The 17,124-nt window shown below is 29.6% G+C and overlaps 1 protein-coding gene across 3 annotated transcripts in view; it reads right to left on the bottom strand.

The window, feature by feature from the left end:
* Positions 1 to 17,124, bottom strand: part of Not10 (CCR4-NOT transcription complex subunit 10) — a 52,984-nt gene that overhangs the window by 16,917 nt on the left and 18,943 nt on the right. For all 3 annotated transcript variants that reach the window (XM_075360226.1, XM_075360225.1, XM_075360227.1), the window contains exons 7-10: positions 14,405 to 14,517; positions 8,589 to 8,740; positions 4,992 to 5,194; positions 596 to 717 (exon numbers count right to left, since the gene is read on the bottom strand). In XM_075360226.1, coding sequence (XP_075216341.1) covers positions 596 to 717; positions 4,992 to 5,194; positions 8,589 to 8,740; positions 14,405 to 14,517 — 590 coding nt within the window. The remainder of the gene's footprint in view (positions 1 to 595; positions 718 to 4,991; positions 5,195 to 8,588; positions 8,741 to 14,404; positions 14,518 to 17,124) is intronic.

The following is a 17,124-nucleotide window of genomic DNA, read 5'->3' as shown; positions in this document are numbered from 1 at the left end:
AATGTGTCAAAATGTCGCAATTAACCATTTCATTTTCAAACATACCAAATCACCTGGGTGTAATATCAACCAATGAGTGCAGATTAATATTAATAATCTTTATTCCACGAAATATAAACAGATTACAAGTGAAAATAAAAATATTTACAATTATAAATTCTTAAAACGTAAGCTTAATAGATATAAAACCAAACAATAATGTAAAATAATAAAAGTAAACATTTATTATATTATCTTGTGGAGTAGCCCCTATGGTAATAACTGTATTGGAGGATACCATCCATTATTTTAATGAGTAAAATAATTAACTAATCATTTATTGAAAAATGGTCAAGTGTGGATTACAAAATTAATTACGCAATACAAGTCTTGCAGTACTAAAATTTCAAACTAGTGATAAGATTATACACACACACACAGAATAAATAACTCAGAACCATAAATACAATAAAAGAATACATTGATAAAAGATAAAAAGTTATTAAGACTACTTCTTAAACAGTAATATATGAGCAGACTGGATATATTGTACAAAGGATTCATTTCTAATATAATTACTTTATGGTTTTAAAAGAAAGTGAGAGATATTTCTTACCTGTATTTACTATTTTTATAAATATCTGGATTGAGAATAATCTTTCTGTGAGGTCCAGAACCAATTATACCTTGTATTAATTCTTTTCTTTTTTTCTGATAATCAAAATCAACAGCATTATCCTAAAAACAAAACAGTAAATAAACAATAATAAAGAAGGAATGTTTACAAATTTACAACTGTAACTGATTTAAAAATATGATCTATAACATACACAATAGAGGAAAGTAAAAGTTTCAAATTTATTTATAAATTAATAGTTTTGTTAAATATAATTTTCAGACTATCACCATACTGTAAATTATATTAAAATCAACGTAAATAAATAAATAACAATACAAATAACATTCACACGAATGAATCCATTGAGAAATTAAAATACAAGGAAGGTATTCTTACTTTAATAATTTTCTTTTTACTTTTTAAGAACAATGCATCTTTGAAGATAGGTTAATCACTTCCTTTTTTTAAATATTACTGAATTTTAAAATAGCGTATTCTGGAAAAAAAATACAAACATAAAAAATACATTTTTTATTTACTTATTTTTACTTTGTAAAACTTTTTCATGTAATTGAATTATATTTATCAGTATCTACATTGACATTTATATTTATAACTTTTAACAAGAAGTATTTCCCAACTTCTTTAAGATCTATGTTACTCCCCTCCTTAAGAAAGGTTTTGCACTTAATTTTAAAAATTATATACAAGTTTCTTTATTGTTCATATCTCCCAGAATATTTGAAAAAACTATGAAAAACACTTTTAATAATTCTTAATAAGTGTAACATGTTTATATATTCAACATGTTTTTAGGAAAGAAAAATTCTACTGTCATGGTCATTCCTCAATTTTTGGAAAATATTCTTTGTTGCATATGTTAACAAAATAATTCCATTGTCAATTTTTAGAGATCTCAGTAAAACATTCGATTTAGTTCCTCATTTCTTGCTGATGAAAAGACTTGGTAACTATGGTATCAGAAGATAATTACAACTGGTAAAAGTCATACCTTACCAAAGATAAACAAAGTAAACATAAAATTTAGCTGTTACTTCAAGATGTATTATATGGAAATCCATAGGAAAGTATCCTCAGCCCTTGCTTTTCTTTTTTGTTGATTATCTGTCTCAAAATCTTGAATCATTCATTGTTAGCCTCTTCACAGATGATGCAATGTCTAAAGATTATTTTAAAGGAATTAAAAATTATATGATAGCAGTTCAAAAAATTATTCAATGTAAGGATTGTAACTATCTTACTTTAAATACAGATAAAACTGTAGCATTGTGCTTTTCAGGTACATGCAACTTGCTGATCACATGAACTGGTTCCCATTATGATAAATGTGGTATTTCTGTTGCCCATAAAGCAAAATTTCTGTGTTTTATTAAAAGACAAATTCATTTTGGATGATCAAAATGATTTTATTTGTATCAAAATCAAAACATAAGGTTTTCTTTGAAGCATTTTAATAAAACTCTAAGCTTCTCATTAAATATTTACTATTATGCTTAAGTATATTCCCACCTAAAATATAATGTCATCTCTTGCAGGCTCCCTTTAAAAGGTAGAATGAGTTTTACTCTTATTGCTTTATTTATATTACTCTATCAATGAATTTTTAAATAATACCAATTAACAATTTTTAAAACAAACCTTAATTTTCTGAATCATGTTAAACATGTATATAAATAGTTTTCAATAATGATTTCTGAATCGTGAATTATTTTGTAGTATTTTTTATGTTTAATATCTTCCTGTATTTACAATTTCATGTGTTTATATTTTTAAAAATTAACCCGTCAGGCAGGGAGCACGTGAATGTCACGCACATGTTAAGTTGTATGTATCGGTGGGTGGACGTGACAGTCTCGCAGCGCGCAGTGCTTGCTTCAAAACTTCATAACACTGCCATCTCGTAATGTTTATTTGAACAACTGACTCTGTGTTATCACGAGGCTTCGTTCTTCCCCTCTGTGTTTTTATAACTGCGTAGGATTGCATATCGGTGATGAAATACAATTTTGTTCTACGAAGTTGAATGCTCTTCTTTCAGCCAGTTGCGTCAGCTGTGAGTAAATGAAAATGGCCGGGTCAAGCACGTCGTGTAATCTTACATCGGAACAAATTATTGAATGTTTAGATGAGACGTGTGACAGTAACATTAGAATATTTGATAGTGGTAGTGAATTTGATAGTGACGAAAGTGATGAAGATTTTGTGCCAGAAAATCGTAATGAAAATAAATAAGATTCTGAACAGAGTAGTGGCAATAGTGATGACGATATTGATATACAAGTGAAGCGTACAAGAAAAGACACAGATTGGAGATGGGAAAAAGTGGATGATTCTTACACCTCAGAAAAAATCCCCTTTACTGAAAGACGTGAAATAGTTAACCAAGTACACTGTGTTTCACAAGCATTTAAACTTTTTTCGATCATGACTTAGTGAATAAAATTGCAGACGAGACAAATTACTATGCCAATGACTTCATAAATTCGAAACAAAATGATTTGATGCCACGGTCCAGAGTTCATGACTGGAAAAATGTAGACAGTGACAAATTGTACTTATTTTGCACTGCAAATTCTTATGGGAATTATTCAAAAACCTACTATAAAGTCATATTTCACTAAAAATCCTATACTGGACACTCCTATTTTCTATAAGATAATGACACAGGACATATTTGAGCTAATAAATAGATTTTTACATTTTGTTGATAATGCACAACTTGACACCTATGAAGGAAACAAGAAATTGTTTAAAATCAACCCAATCATCACACACCTAAATAACAAATATAAAACATTGTACAAAATGGACGAAAATATATCTTTAGATGAGTCATTGACTTTATGGAAAGGAAGACTTGGAATAAAAACTTACCTCCCTCTAAAGGCTGCCAAATTTGGCATTAAATCCTATGAGGTGTGTGAATCAACAACAGGATATTTGTGTATATTTATTATATACACTGGCAGCACAACAGAAGTACAAACTGACATAGTGCCATAGTGCATGTACTGAAGTACAGAAGACAACACAAATTGTGATAAAATTGGTAGAGCCTCTCTTTGGTGTTGGACACACCCTGTGGATGGATAACTACTATAATTCTCCAGATTTGTGTCTTATATTGAAAAGAAATCAAGTCAATGTAGCTGGTACCCTAAGACTCAACAGAAGAGAAGTGCCAGAAGAAATAAAACAAGAGAAATTGAAGAAAGGTGAACTTGTAGCTTACCATTCACATGGTGTCATGGTGTTGAAGTTTAGTTTAGTCAGGTTTATCATGGCTTGATAAAAAACAGGTGTCATTTATTTCTACATTCCACAATGCTTCCATGCAAACCATAGAAAAAAGAGGCAAAGAAATAAAGAAGCCCACATGCATCAGAGAATACAATCAGTTTATGGGAGGTGTAGATCTCAAAGATCAAAAACTGCAGCCCTATCTCATAGAGAGAAAGCGGTGCACCAAATGCTACCTTAAACTGTTTCAACGATTACTGAACACTGCAATTCACAATTCCCTGATCTTCTACAATGGATCACAAAATGTAAAAAAAATCAGTCACCTAAATTACAGAAACCAATTAGCACAGGAACTAATTGAAATGCATGGAAAAGCAGCAGTTTCTCGAGGACCTGGTAGACCATCTAAAACACCCCCACCTGATAGGCTTACAGCAAGACATTTCATTGAAAGAATTCCACCCACTGAGAAGAAAGCAACACCCTACAAGAGATGTGTTGTGTGTATGAAAAGGACTAGAAAAAGAAAAGAGACCCCTTTTTGGTGCAAGGACTGTAATGTTGGACTTTGTGTAGACGCCTGTTTCCAAGTTTACCACACTCAAGTCAACTTTTAGGTGAGTTAATAAAAGTTTTCTTATTTTTTTCTGAAAGGTTTGTATTTGTTCTACGTCTGCTGAAAATTTGGTTTCAATTGGTGTAATAGTTTTGAAGCTATAATTTTTTACTTTTAGTACTGTAATACAGCTGCAGGTTGGGCATTTAAATTACCGGCATTTGGGTAGGGCTTTAAAAATTTAAATACTGGCTTGAAGGGTTAATATGAATTGTAATCATACCTACATTGTAATTTATTATTAATTAATTGTTTGCATTCTGATGTGATCAATTATAATGTACTGATCAAGATAAATAATTTATTTATAGAGTACATGTCTCATAAAGTGCAGCCAGAACAAAAAACTTTACATCCCTTCTCTAATAATTTAGATTAGTGTGATATTTTATTTTATATTCTCATTCTTCATTTAATTTTATCCAGTGGCAGTGCTCAACTGTTATTAAACATTTCATAAAGCCATTAAAAATAATAGTAATAAAATAAATATACAAAAATACTTTTATTTACCGGTTTGTAAGCCATAATACAGCATTCAGCCAATCGAAGCCACAGTTGTGGGTTCATGTGATAAACTTGTACAGCTTCGGTTAGACAGTCAAATGCATGCAATGGTTTACCAGCATGAAGCAAACTTACTCCAAAATTATACATTAATTGAGGAGATTTACTACCTCCAACAGTATACAAGGGTCTTCCAGAAAGACCTTCTCCTGTAAACATAAAAATAAAACATCAAAAAAGATTAACACAGAAAGAAGGATAAACTGTCAATGGCTTTATTTTATTAAACAATAAAAAGGAAACACTAGTAGACATAAATCATAAAGAACATTAAAAAGAAAGACACAAATCAAACTGGCAAAAGGTTTTTATGAATTACATGCATTGTAAATTACTAATTAAATAAAGACCTTTTTTCATAATAGCTACATGTTTATGACTCTGTATTTTTAGTAGAAAATAAATCACAATAGATGGAGTGGAAGAAAAGGTGGTTAACACAATCAATTGAATTAATGTTACATGCACATAGTACTTTGCCTCTGTATCAATGAATAAAAAATATTACTGGTGTTTTTTGAAGCTAATCCTTCATTCAAGCTGTGTAATTAAAATTAATAAAATAAATGTTAAAATATGATTAAATTAAGTGCCTTTCAAAATTTTCAACATAAAGAGATATTGAAAAGAATTTTTAGAATAATCAAAAAAATTCTGGAAAATAAATTAATAGTTGAGCAATAGATGCTGCTGTTTTAAAAGTATTAAGAAGTATTAGATTAGTATTTATTTAAGTATTAAGAACATGCAAGAAGAAGAGGATGGAGCAGTTGCTCTTACTTCATGAGAACCCATAGGTCTAGGTATAAATACTCCTGAAGGCCAGCAAGTAGCTGTGTGTGTGTGTATGCACACGCATGATAACATTCAGAGCATACAAGTGAAGAAGAGTATGTCATGAGAGTATTCCATTTGGTGATAAAAATACGACCCTGCTCTGTTCTGAGATTAATGCAAGAAAATGTTTTGTGAACTGGGGACAAAGTCTTCATTGTTAAAATTCACCTGATTATGACCATTTATAACCATACTAATTTTTATACAAAAATATAATAAACATATTAATTATCATTACATATAACAGATAATGAAAAAAAAAACTTTAAATTCCTTTGGGCTTTGCACGCAAAGTGATTGCAAATGAAATAGACATTTTTGACTGCTGTGAAAAATTTTGATTTTGTGTTTAGACAGTTAAACCAATTATGAATTTACAAAAGTCAAAACTACTGTTGTTACTGATGTCAATATAATATCAATTATTGTATCATATAACCAGTCTAGCAAGATGACCACTATACCTGTGTAGAAAGCTTTATTGTTTGGTTAAATTAGCTAAAAAAAATTCCTTATTATCATAAGCAACATTTCAGAACAAACCTGCCTTGTTGCGGTAAATGACCACCAATAAGGCAATCTACCTATAACTAGAAAAAGCAATATCAAACTTAGGAAGTCTGATTAAAAAAAAATTTCTGTAAGACCTCCCACATCAAAAGAACAAGCTGATTGTATTTGCACTGTGTGCCAATATAGTCAGGTATATCAACTAAATCAGCAAGTTTAGAATTATAAATTCTGCAACTGACCATATGAAATTTTGCAGAAACGATTGAAAATGATGGTTTATAAATTACATTAAATAGATGATAAAGTCTTATGTAAAGATTTCTATATCAAGCATGTTGAAGAAGATTGATTCTTTCAATACCTAATTTTTTGTGACTAGTGTATGTTTCACAACAGTTAAAGGTCAATAGATATACAGAGTGTCCATAAAATCTTTCCATGATTACAAAAATGTATTACAAGAAAACTATTACAGTTACAACTATGCAGTTTGTGGCAAAAGAAAGAAAAAATTATCAATTTTTTTTATATTGATTTGTTGCAGGTAGAGGTAGAGTAGAGGGCACAGTGATCAATTTTTTATAAAATGGCGTCAAGCCAGGAGAAAGCGCAATGTGTGATGTGGTATCATGAGTCAAAATTACAGATTACCATGCAGCAAAATTTTGGAAGGGAATACAGATGACCAGCACCTGATAGCAAGGATATCATTGTGTGGTATGTAAAGTCTAAGAAGAGTGGAGTGTAGTCAAACTTTCGTGAACAGGGTGGCCATCCAATAATGAAGAGAAGGTTGAGGTTGTGCAGCAAGCATTTCTACATAGCCCTTACAAATATTAATAAGAGAAAACGCCAGAGAAATTGTGTAACATATATGCAATTCACCTAAATGAACGTGTTTTGCAAGAAGCGTGCAGATCGTTCTTTTTTCACGAATGTACAGTGACTGAAGAAATCTGTCTCACAATGTTAAGGGAACAGCTAATGACTCAACACAAGGAAGACAGTGGAAACTTCATCATTCTTGTACAAGATGGACCTCTGTCTAAACGGCACATCAAGATTCAAAACTATGTAGATAACACCTTGCAGGACATTGCATTGGCCACACAACTGATAAAATCACCAAGAAGTTCAGATTTAACATCTAGTGGATTAGTTTTTGTGGGAAAAAATTTATGTCCCTTCCCTTCCTGTTTATATAGATGACTTAAATAATATGTCACAAATACTGCTGGTAGTGCTACCTGGGATATGCTTACATATGTTTAGGATGAATTGGACTACTGTGTTGATATCTGTGATGTACCAAGATGCACACACAGAACACTTATAAATGCAGACTTTAAGAAATTTCCTGCACAAAAATGCAAGTAATAATCTCCAAATTTGAAAAGTAAATTTTTTACAAACCACTGAAAGTGTCTATTTTATTACTCTCTTTTTGAATTACTGAACTCTCTTTGTATTAGTAATCTTTCTTTACATGAATCTGAAATTTATATTTTTTTGTACAAGATATTTGTACATTTTTTTTGTAGAAGATATTATTTGGACATCATATTTTTTTATACAAGATCAAAAATTGTAAATTGTTACTGGAAACTTGATAAATTGAATTCACCACAAAAATTCTTTTTGAAAAAAATGAACATATTTTAGAACAAATAATAATAATAGTATATACAAAACGGTCTCTATCACTGCTTCATATTTTCAGCCGAAAGGTAAATTGATTTTTGTAACTAATAAGAAAAAAGACACAGTATAGTTTTAGAGTACTTAGATTATAATAGTATAATTGCTTTTCATAGAATACAATTTTTTCTTTCTTTTTTCATTACTACAATTTCAGTTTTAATATTTTTGTTTACATAGTTGATTATTTTTAACAGAAAAGTCACAATAATATATTATTTATGGTATTATGGCCTTCATTATGCATTATATAAGAATAAAAAATTCTATTCTTTATGTAACAACAATTAACTCAAACACACTGCTATATAAGTATGTAAGAAACATACATTAGCTCACCTTCAAAATTAATCTTAATTAATTAATTACCATAAATAGATCTACATCTAACACAATAAACCATGTTCGTCAATCAGCCTATATTTGGAACCCATAATTGAAAAAAAAAATTGTTTAAGTGAATTGTTAATCCAAGTACAAGTTTGTAAGACTCACCTGGGTCTGGTTTTGGAAAAGAGTTTACAGCATTAACATTTTCTTCTATTGCCTTTTTAAAATAATAATTTGCAAGTCCTGGTTTACCCATATAATGATGTAGACAACCCATATTATTATAATACATAACGGATGGAGATTCTCCAGTTTCTCTAAAACAGAAAAAACTCAACTAGAAGTATAATTTTTAGATAAGGAAAATACAATACGATTAAATTTAAAAGAGAGATTTGTTACTAAATACTGTATATCAAAATATGAATTCAAAAAATCTTTTCAGAGCTATTATCCAACACCTTCATAAACTCCTTTGTAAGAATTGTTAACTACTAGTAAATGTTAAAGAAACTGCTCTAAAAGGATCTTTTTAAAATACTTCATATAGAAATCAAGTAGTTATGATTTTTTTTTAATAACATTAATTTTAAATTAAAGAAATTTAATGAATAATTTTAACTGGCTAAAAATTAAATGAATATATACCACTAAAGTGATAAATAAAATGGCAGTACATATTACTGATCATCAATTAGTTTGGTACTTTTGTGCTAATAAAATAGTTTTCTTAAATAAAATCTCTACTTATGATAAATAATCAATAATATATATAGTTAAATTTTCATATAAAATACTAGATTTTTATATCTATAATGATACAAGATAATATAAAAATTTGTTTTTTCTCACCTCGTATGTACTATACAGTAAACAATATGTAAGTTTTTATCTTATGAAATTATTCAAAAAATTACCATGTTCTGAAGGAGTTACTATACAATTTATCAAAAGTTCATTGAATAATTTATTACATGATAGGCAAAAATTCAGTAAACTTTTTTTATATTAACATTTTTTGTACAGTTATGAAAAGCAAGCTATGAATCAAACTAAAACAGAAATGATACAAGGTAATTTTAATAAGGTTTATGTTAAAATCTTTTTTAGAGGGTGACAATCTCATCTCCTTTATAGAAAAGTATGTATATTACAAGAGTTTCAAGATAAATGCAACTCATCTTTTGTTGCTCTTCATCAATTACAGTTTTAACAGAATCACATGGAATTTGAGTTCATATAATAAATCAGATTCTGCTTTATTTTATTAAAAAATAGACTGATTCTTAAAACTGATTTCTTCATTTTAAAATTCTGAAATATCATTATGTTTGTTTATGAAGATTGAGCAGAATTTGTATTTTTTCATTTGAATAAATTAATTTGTTAAGTTAATGTTAAATATCATTAACATTAATGATATTTATGTAATGAATATCAACCTAAACTGTTTGCTTATAGTTTTACCATAACTGTCTTGGTGTCCATCTGCACCAAATAAATATATAACCTACATCTATGTGTCATTTGCAAGGCAGAAAACAGTCATGAACTGGGAGCATTTAGTGAATGAATGTGATTATTTTAAAAATTGTAAAGAAATTACACAATCTATGTATAACAACAAAATATTTGATTTATATTTTATGAAATATGTTGAACAAAAACTGGCAAAGTAGTGCATGATTTTCCCAGCTATGCAGCAAAGTCATACAATACCATAATAGCTTTTACATTGCAAAATCTTTTTGGCTTTATCAAAAAAACTGTTATAAAACAATAACTTAAATCTGCTAACAAGATTATAAATCTTTTTTGATAACCTAATTTTCACTTATAACAAAAATAAAATATACAAACACATAAGTAATTTAATTATTAAAAACAATTATCATTAATAAAAAAAAAAAAACAAAATATATATTTTGTAACGAAGGGAGAATAAATTTTAAGAAAGATTTTTCTAAAAATATTCTTATATAGATTAAGTTTATAAATTTTCTTCATTAAAGTTTTCTCTAAATCTAACACCCCAATCATAAAGGCTAAAATACAAAAAATAAATTTTCAAAAACCTTTCTGCATTTTAGGTCCAGGGTATAAATTTAAAAAAATTGTAGACGTTTCTTGATAGCTCTGTATAAGTATACAATTTTTAAAAATCTGAAAAATATTTAAACCGAAGGGAAATGCAGCAAAATAATAATAACACACATATTACAATTTTAAGAAGTGCTTTTTTCTTTTTCTTTTTTTCTTTAACCTCCAGGTCCAATGTTAGATACTGCTTTGCTTCAGAGGATGAGATGAATGATTTGTAGCGTGTATGAAAATGCCATGCCTGGCCGGGATTTGAACCCGGGACCTCCAAATGAAAAACTTAGACGCTACCACTTGCACCACGGAGGCCGGCAGAAGTAAGGGCTGATTTTTTGTAAATGTCTTTTGAATTATTTATAAATACATTTCAGGTAATAAATTTGCTTTAATAAAGTCTTCTCTAAAATGCCTCTGCAGAAAATCAAAATTGTATTTTGTGCAATATCCCCTACCCTCTTAACAAATTTTGAAAAAATAAAGTGATCAATGCCCCATTCATAGAAATATTTGGGGCAAATTTGAAGAAAATCAGTTTGGTTAATCCTGAGATATATAAAAGCATACATACATACTTGTGCAGAAACATACATAAGTTTTTTTGTTTATATGAATTAGCTGGACCCTAAAATGTAATTTGCCAAAAAATCTGATATACCATTTTTGATGTGACCACCTTACTTTTCCCATTAATATAACTATTATAGGTATATTCACCAGGGAAGTAATAATAAACCTAAAAAAAATTTTTCTGAAAAATTCTACCTTAAACAACTATAAGATTGGTCATAGACAAAATATTTTAAATAGTAGAAAGAACCTCATTCACTTATTGCTGCAACTGAGATGTTAAAAGAAACGTATGTTAACAAAAATAAATAAAAAACTTATCCGTCTTGGAAATTTATTTGGTTAATATGATAATGTATTATGAAGTTATAACCCCAACATTTAATTAAATTTATCGTTTTTTTAATCATCTTAAGTTTTGTTAGAAATTACAGAAACATATTGAGATAAATAAATAGCACTTCACTGATTTTAAAGACTTTTAACATGATGTATGTATAATATGAAAGAAAAGCAATGACTGTGAGATTTACTTTTTTTATAAATGAACTCAACAAGAGTGAAAACAAAAATATTAAGGTGACAATTGAATGATAAATGTTAAAACATGTTGCATTAATTAAATTTTGTTGTAAGGTAAATACAAAAATACAGTAAATTTTTCTTTAATACTGTATTAAACAAGAAAATCACGAACAAAAACACTCGGTTCACACTCACAAGAAAAAAGTTCACAACATGAACATTTTCAACACTAGAAAGGGCACAAATATCGGAACATATGAAAAAGTACTGGGAGGACTGCAAATAGCCCCATCTTTGACAACAGACTGACTAAAGTGATCCTATGCGGTCATAAAAGATAATAATAAATAAGAAAGTCAGCAATTAATTTTTGAAAAAAGTTTCTATTTTTTTTAATGATTTTTTTATTAAATTATCCCATAAAATTGATTTTAAATACATTAAAATCAAAATTAAAAATTCTTCTTTAAATTTGGGAGCTTACCCATCAGGGAAGGGGAGGTATTAAGTTATTTTAGTGACTTTATTGTTAATAAAATACATTTTGAACATTAAAAATCTGAAATTACAATTTTTTTTTCATTTTGGTGGCTCCCATTCTCAAGGAGTAGTGTTTGGGTGAAATTAATTTTTAAGAAACTAATCCCTAAGTGGTGATGATAAATTTAAGAAAGAACTTTTTAAAATAGTTTAAAAATGTAGATACAACCAATAAATAAAGTTGTAAATGTTAATTTCTGGTCTCTCTATGACTCAGGTAAAACTGTTATCGAGTAAGCCTAGAAAGAGAAGTTGCTGAGGCAGTAGTTGGTGTGGCTAGTGTAGCCTGTAAATCACAAGAGAAAGGGGTAGACAAGAAATGGAATGGAGGATTCTGATTTGGATTCAGATGCTGGAATTATGGAAGAGTAATTTGGTCCTACTATAAGTCAAGCATGTCTTACCTTCTTTGAAGGCTAAAAAACTGAGGTTATTGTTTTGAAGTTAGAAATGCAACTAGCTTCTTTCGATTTAGTCTCCCATGAGGTCGTCACTGAGTTGATAGACATGTTTAATGGTTTATGTGCTGAAGTAGAGGAATTTGTAGGCAATTTAAAAAAAATGTTAAGGAGAAAAGTGCCACTTACATTCTGTCTCGGCTGCATAAGCTGTGGTTTCTACATTTATTAATGGTCAAGAGGAATGATAGATTACAGGGATACATTGAAGGTTTCATGGCTGGGATGGGCAAATTGGCGAGGACTGTTTTGTCGCAATCTGTTAAGAAGCTGACCTCTGATGTTGTTCAAACTAAGTCATTACCTACAGTGTCAAAACCAAAGGGTTTTTGCATTGGTGGCATTCTGACTGAGGCAGACTGAAAGATTTCAGTTGCTGAGGTATTGAAGATTACCTCCGGTAAAGCTCATCAGGGTTAGGTATGGAGGGGGTAACCCACAGGGTTGGTCTAGTGGTGAACGTGAACGTGTCTTCGCATATCAGCTGATTTTGAAGTCGAGAGTTCCGGCATTCCAGTCCTAGTAAAGGCAGTTACTTTTATACGGATTTGAATAGTAGATTATGGATCTAGCGTTCAAATCCATGGATTCTAGTGTTCTTTGGTGGTTGGGTTTCAATAAACCACACATCACAGAAATGGTTGAACTTAGACTGTACAAGACTATACTTCACTTACACTCATACATATCATCCTCATTCATCCCCTGAAGTAATACCTGACAATGATTCCCGAAGGCTAAACAGGAAGAAGGAAGATATGGTGGGTATGAAGGGGATATGGTGGTGGGAGGGAGTGGTTATGAAGGGGGAGACTGGTGAGTGTCTTCCACTACAGGATCAGATTGTCTTGGAAGGGGGTGAAAATTCTTGGCTAATTATTTTTTTAAGAAATACTAAAGTGTGAGCTATCAAAAAAATTAAGATTTTTACATTTTAAATGCAATGGGTAACTTGTGTGATGGATTTAAATTTAGAATAATTTTTTTAAAACTGAAAAAAATATTTTTTGTTACCACAGTCCATTGGAGTGGTATGGGTAAAAACTTTTACTGTGGTTTGAAAGCCTAGAGATGAAGAAAATATAGATGCAAAAAATTCCAATAACTCCTTTTCTGAAGGATGATATTACTAAAAAAGAAAAAAAAGCTATTTTTTGGGAAGGGGGTAAATATTAAACATTAATTTTTTGGTAATTAGTGATCTTTATAAAAAATTTCAAATAGAGATAATTAAAATATTATAAGAAATTAATTTTTCTTTGTAAGAAAAATTATTTGATGAAGTGCCCCAGCAAAGATTTGAAATTTTATTTCAGCTAAAACGAACCCAACCCCTTTTTCCAGTTTGTGCAAAAGTTTAATATATTCTTTCCCCCTGAAGGTAGTAAGTAACTGTCTACCAAATTCAAAAATATCAGTCAACAGGATCCAGAGTTATAAGGCCAAATATAGGTTTATATACTACATAAACAAGCACAAATATCTGTCTGAAAGAAAATAGATTTTTTAGATTTGGGAGCATTGAAAAAAAAATTTCCACAAATTATTTACAATTTAATAAATTTTAAATACTTTTTATTAATTTTTTTTTAGTCTCCTTAAGGAACAAAACTTAAAAAAGGCCAATTTTTTTAGATTTTATATTTTACCCATCCATATACTTTTTCGTAGCAGCATATATCACTGTAGCCGGAGGCACATAAAAAAAGTAACTTGGAGACACATTCACTATATCAAAAAAATAACAAAAATAATACAATTATGACTCATAACAGTGAAGGTGCAACTTACTTAAAAGTAGAAATTCCAACATTTAATGGAATTGTATTGAGAACACTAATAGCTTTATTGAAATTCCCTCTCTGATACTCAAGATGTGCTTTCAAAAACACAGCTGCTAAGTTCTGAAATGTTAACAAAAAATAAAAAATAAATAAATAAATTTAAAAAAAACAAATTCTGATTTAATAGCAACTTTCTGAATGGCAACTTTTGTAGAGAACAAGCAATGGTTACTTACAACAATTGGTTTTAATGGTCACATACAATATCTTTAAATGCGTTTAGCTGCATCTCTATCAGTGGTCAGTAAAACCCATGTTAAGATGTTTAAGGTCAGAGTACTGAATCTTGTTCCTTTATATATAACTTGACTATTTTTATGCTTCTTTGCGCTTATCTGTCCAGTAATAAAATTTAATCTCAAAATACACATCCTTAATTAGTTAAATACATGCTTTAAATATTTTAATCTTTCTCTTCCTATTTTTACTGTCTAAAACATAATACGTATATGTGTATTTGAACTACATGGTAAACAATTTTCAGTCTCCACAATTCCTTCTACTATCACATTAATTCATCCAAATGCCTTAAGACATTTCAACAATTTTGTTGTTCATCTTAAATTCTGCCATAATAGTTACTTCAACATTACAAATCCATACTGTGATTTCAAGCCTATTCTTGAAAATGTTAAAAATGCACAGTCATTTTGATGTTTACACTACAAGAAGCAAAATTCATCTTTTTCATGACAAATAATTAACTTTTTTCATGAATTAAATTTTTAACGAATTATCTGCACACTATTTACCAATGGATATTCAAAAGCAAGAACCATTTTCATATGGCGATTTTTATAATTTAGCTTATATTTTTTATCGGCTCTTAGTTCATTAACAAAAAATCAATAAAAATGAGAGAGGGTTAGGAATTAAACCAAACAATATTAATAATCACAAAAAAAAATTTAATACACGAACATTTGAATAATTTAACAATTGAAACATCACAGTAAAATGTTTTTATTCACTGAAGTAGATATGTCCACATGTCCATAGAGTTACAAAAAATTAGCAAATGGATTGGTATCCTCCAAAGTAGCTGTTTGTGCTTGTCTCATTCGGTATTCTCTGCAGTCTGATGTTTCTGAAGCCATGCTTTTAGATATGTTTTCCTATCCGCTAGTAAAAAACAATTTATCACCACATGGGCATATCCAGAGTGGGTGAAGGTAGAAAAAATAAATAAAACAAAAAGATATATGACAAATTTTTGAAAAATTTAAAATAACAACATTTAGAAAGAAACTAATTACGAAATAGACATTCACACCATCTATGAGAAGATTTAAGAAGTACTGTTACACACCAGCACCATCTTATTTGCAGCAACAAGAGTTTTCTAAAATAGTCTCACTCTCGTCTCATTTCAATACACGACAGGAATATTCCAGTAGCTATTTAGAAACTACATAAGAGCACATGCATTTTTGGTTTAAGTCAAGTTGTTATTTTCACACAAGTGTGTAAACAATTTTTTTATGATTGTAAAGTTTGTTTTTTCATGCCAGCCACCTGCCATCCACTTTATTATAATAAACAGATATTAGAACATTTTTTAGTAAGTACCTACTGTGACTCTTTCTATGCTTGCAAGTTTTATGCCACTACGGATTCTTTGGATCTTTCAACATAAAATAGAGTTTCATATTTAAGTTTATAATCTTTATATAGTTCTTCTAAATAATCAATACTTTTGGTGAACAATTAAAAATTTGGCCTAATTACCAATTTTATTTTTGGCAATTACTCATTTTTTATTTCAGTAGAATCAACTCATTTCTAGTTTATCTTGAATTTGTCAATAAAGAAAGAAAAACATATAGACTACCTTGTAACAAATTTATGATTATGATATGGTTATATGGAAATATCTGTTTTGGGGTCCCTGAATCCAAAAAAAGTGGTTTTTATAAAATGTCTGTATGGCTGATAAACTTCCTATTGATAAGTTTTTCATGTTATAATGATAAGAGTTATATTTTTGAACTAAGCTCAATTTGTATAGTTATATACTGTATAAAACTCAATTTTGACAAAAATGTCAGATAGAACCTAACCTTCCTTGTCAAACCGATGCAGCGAGAAGCCATATCTGCGTCCACATCAATGTTTGGTCAAATTAAACTTATTTCTATTGCGGTGAATTTAAAATGAAAAAAAAAATACCAGCAGTAGCAATGAAGATAAGAAAACACAACCACTCTGGTTCAAACACTGCAACTGCAGGGCCTTCTTCTACTGTTCAAACCAATGTACCACACAGTGAAAGTGAAATTGAAGACACCGGTTGTCAAGATGATATTGGAAAATTCATTGTCTGCGAGCACTATGAAGAGCTACGATTTTGCGGCAGATGACAAACACATCAAGAGGAAATTAAATCACCAAAGTCTGGACACATATTCACCATGGATAGTTTACTCAAGGTGACTCAAAGGCACTTTCGGTAAATATTGTGTGTTGTTTCCATCATCAGCCAGAATGATAAGAGATGGTTGGATTCCTTTTCCATCAGACCTTTCACTAAGTACAAGGATGTGCATGATTGCAAAGCACATATACAGTCTCAGGGACATCAGACTGCAATAGAATCTGCAAAATCGTTCATGGAGGGCGTTGCAGTGGACATTCAACTTGACGTCTTCACAAACATTATTAAAAAAA

Source organism: Lycorma delicatula, chromosome 3 (assembly GCF_047948215.1).
Source record: "Lycorma delicatula isolate Av1 chromosome 3, ASM4794821v1, whole genome shotgun sequence".
Taxonomy (NCBI): domain Eukaryota; kingdom Metazoa; phylum Arthropoda; class Insecta; order Hemiptera; family Fulgoridae; genus Lycorma; species Lycorma delicatula.
Note: the sequence above shows the minus strand (reverse complement) of the source record. Positions and strands in the feature narration are given on the sequence as shown.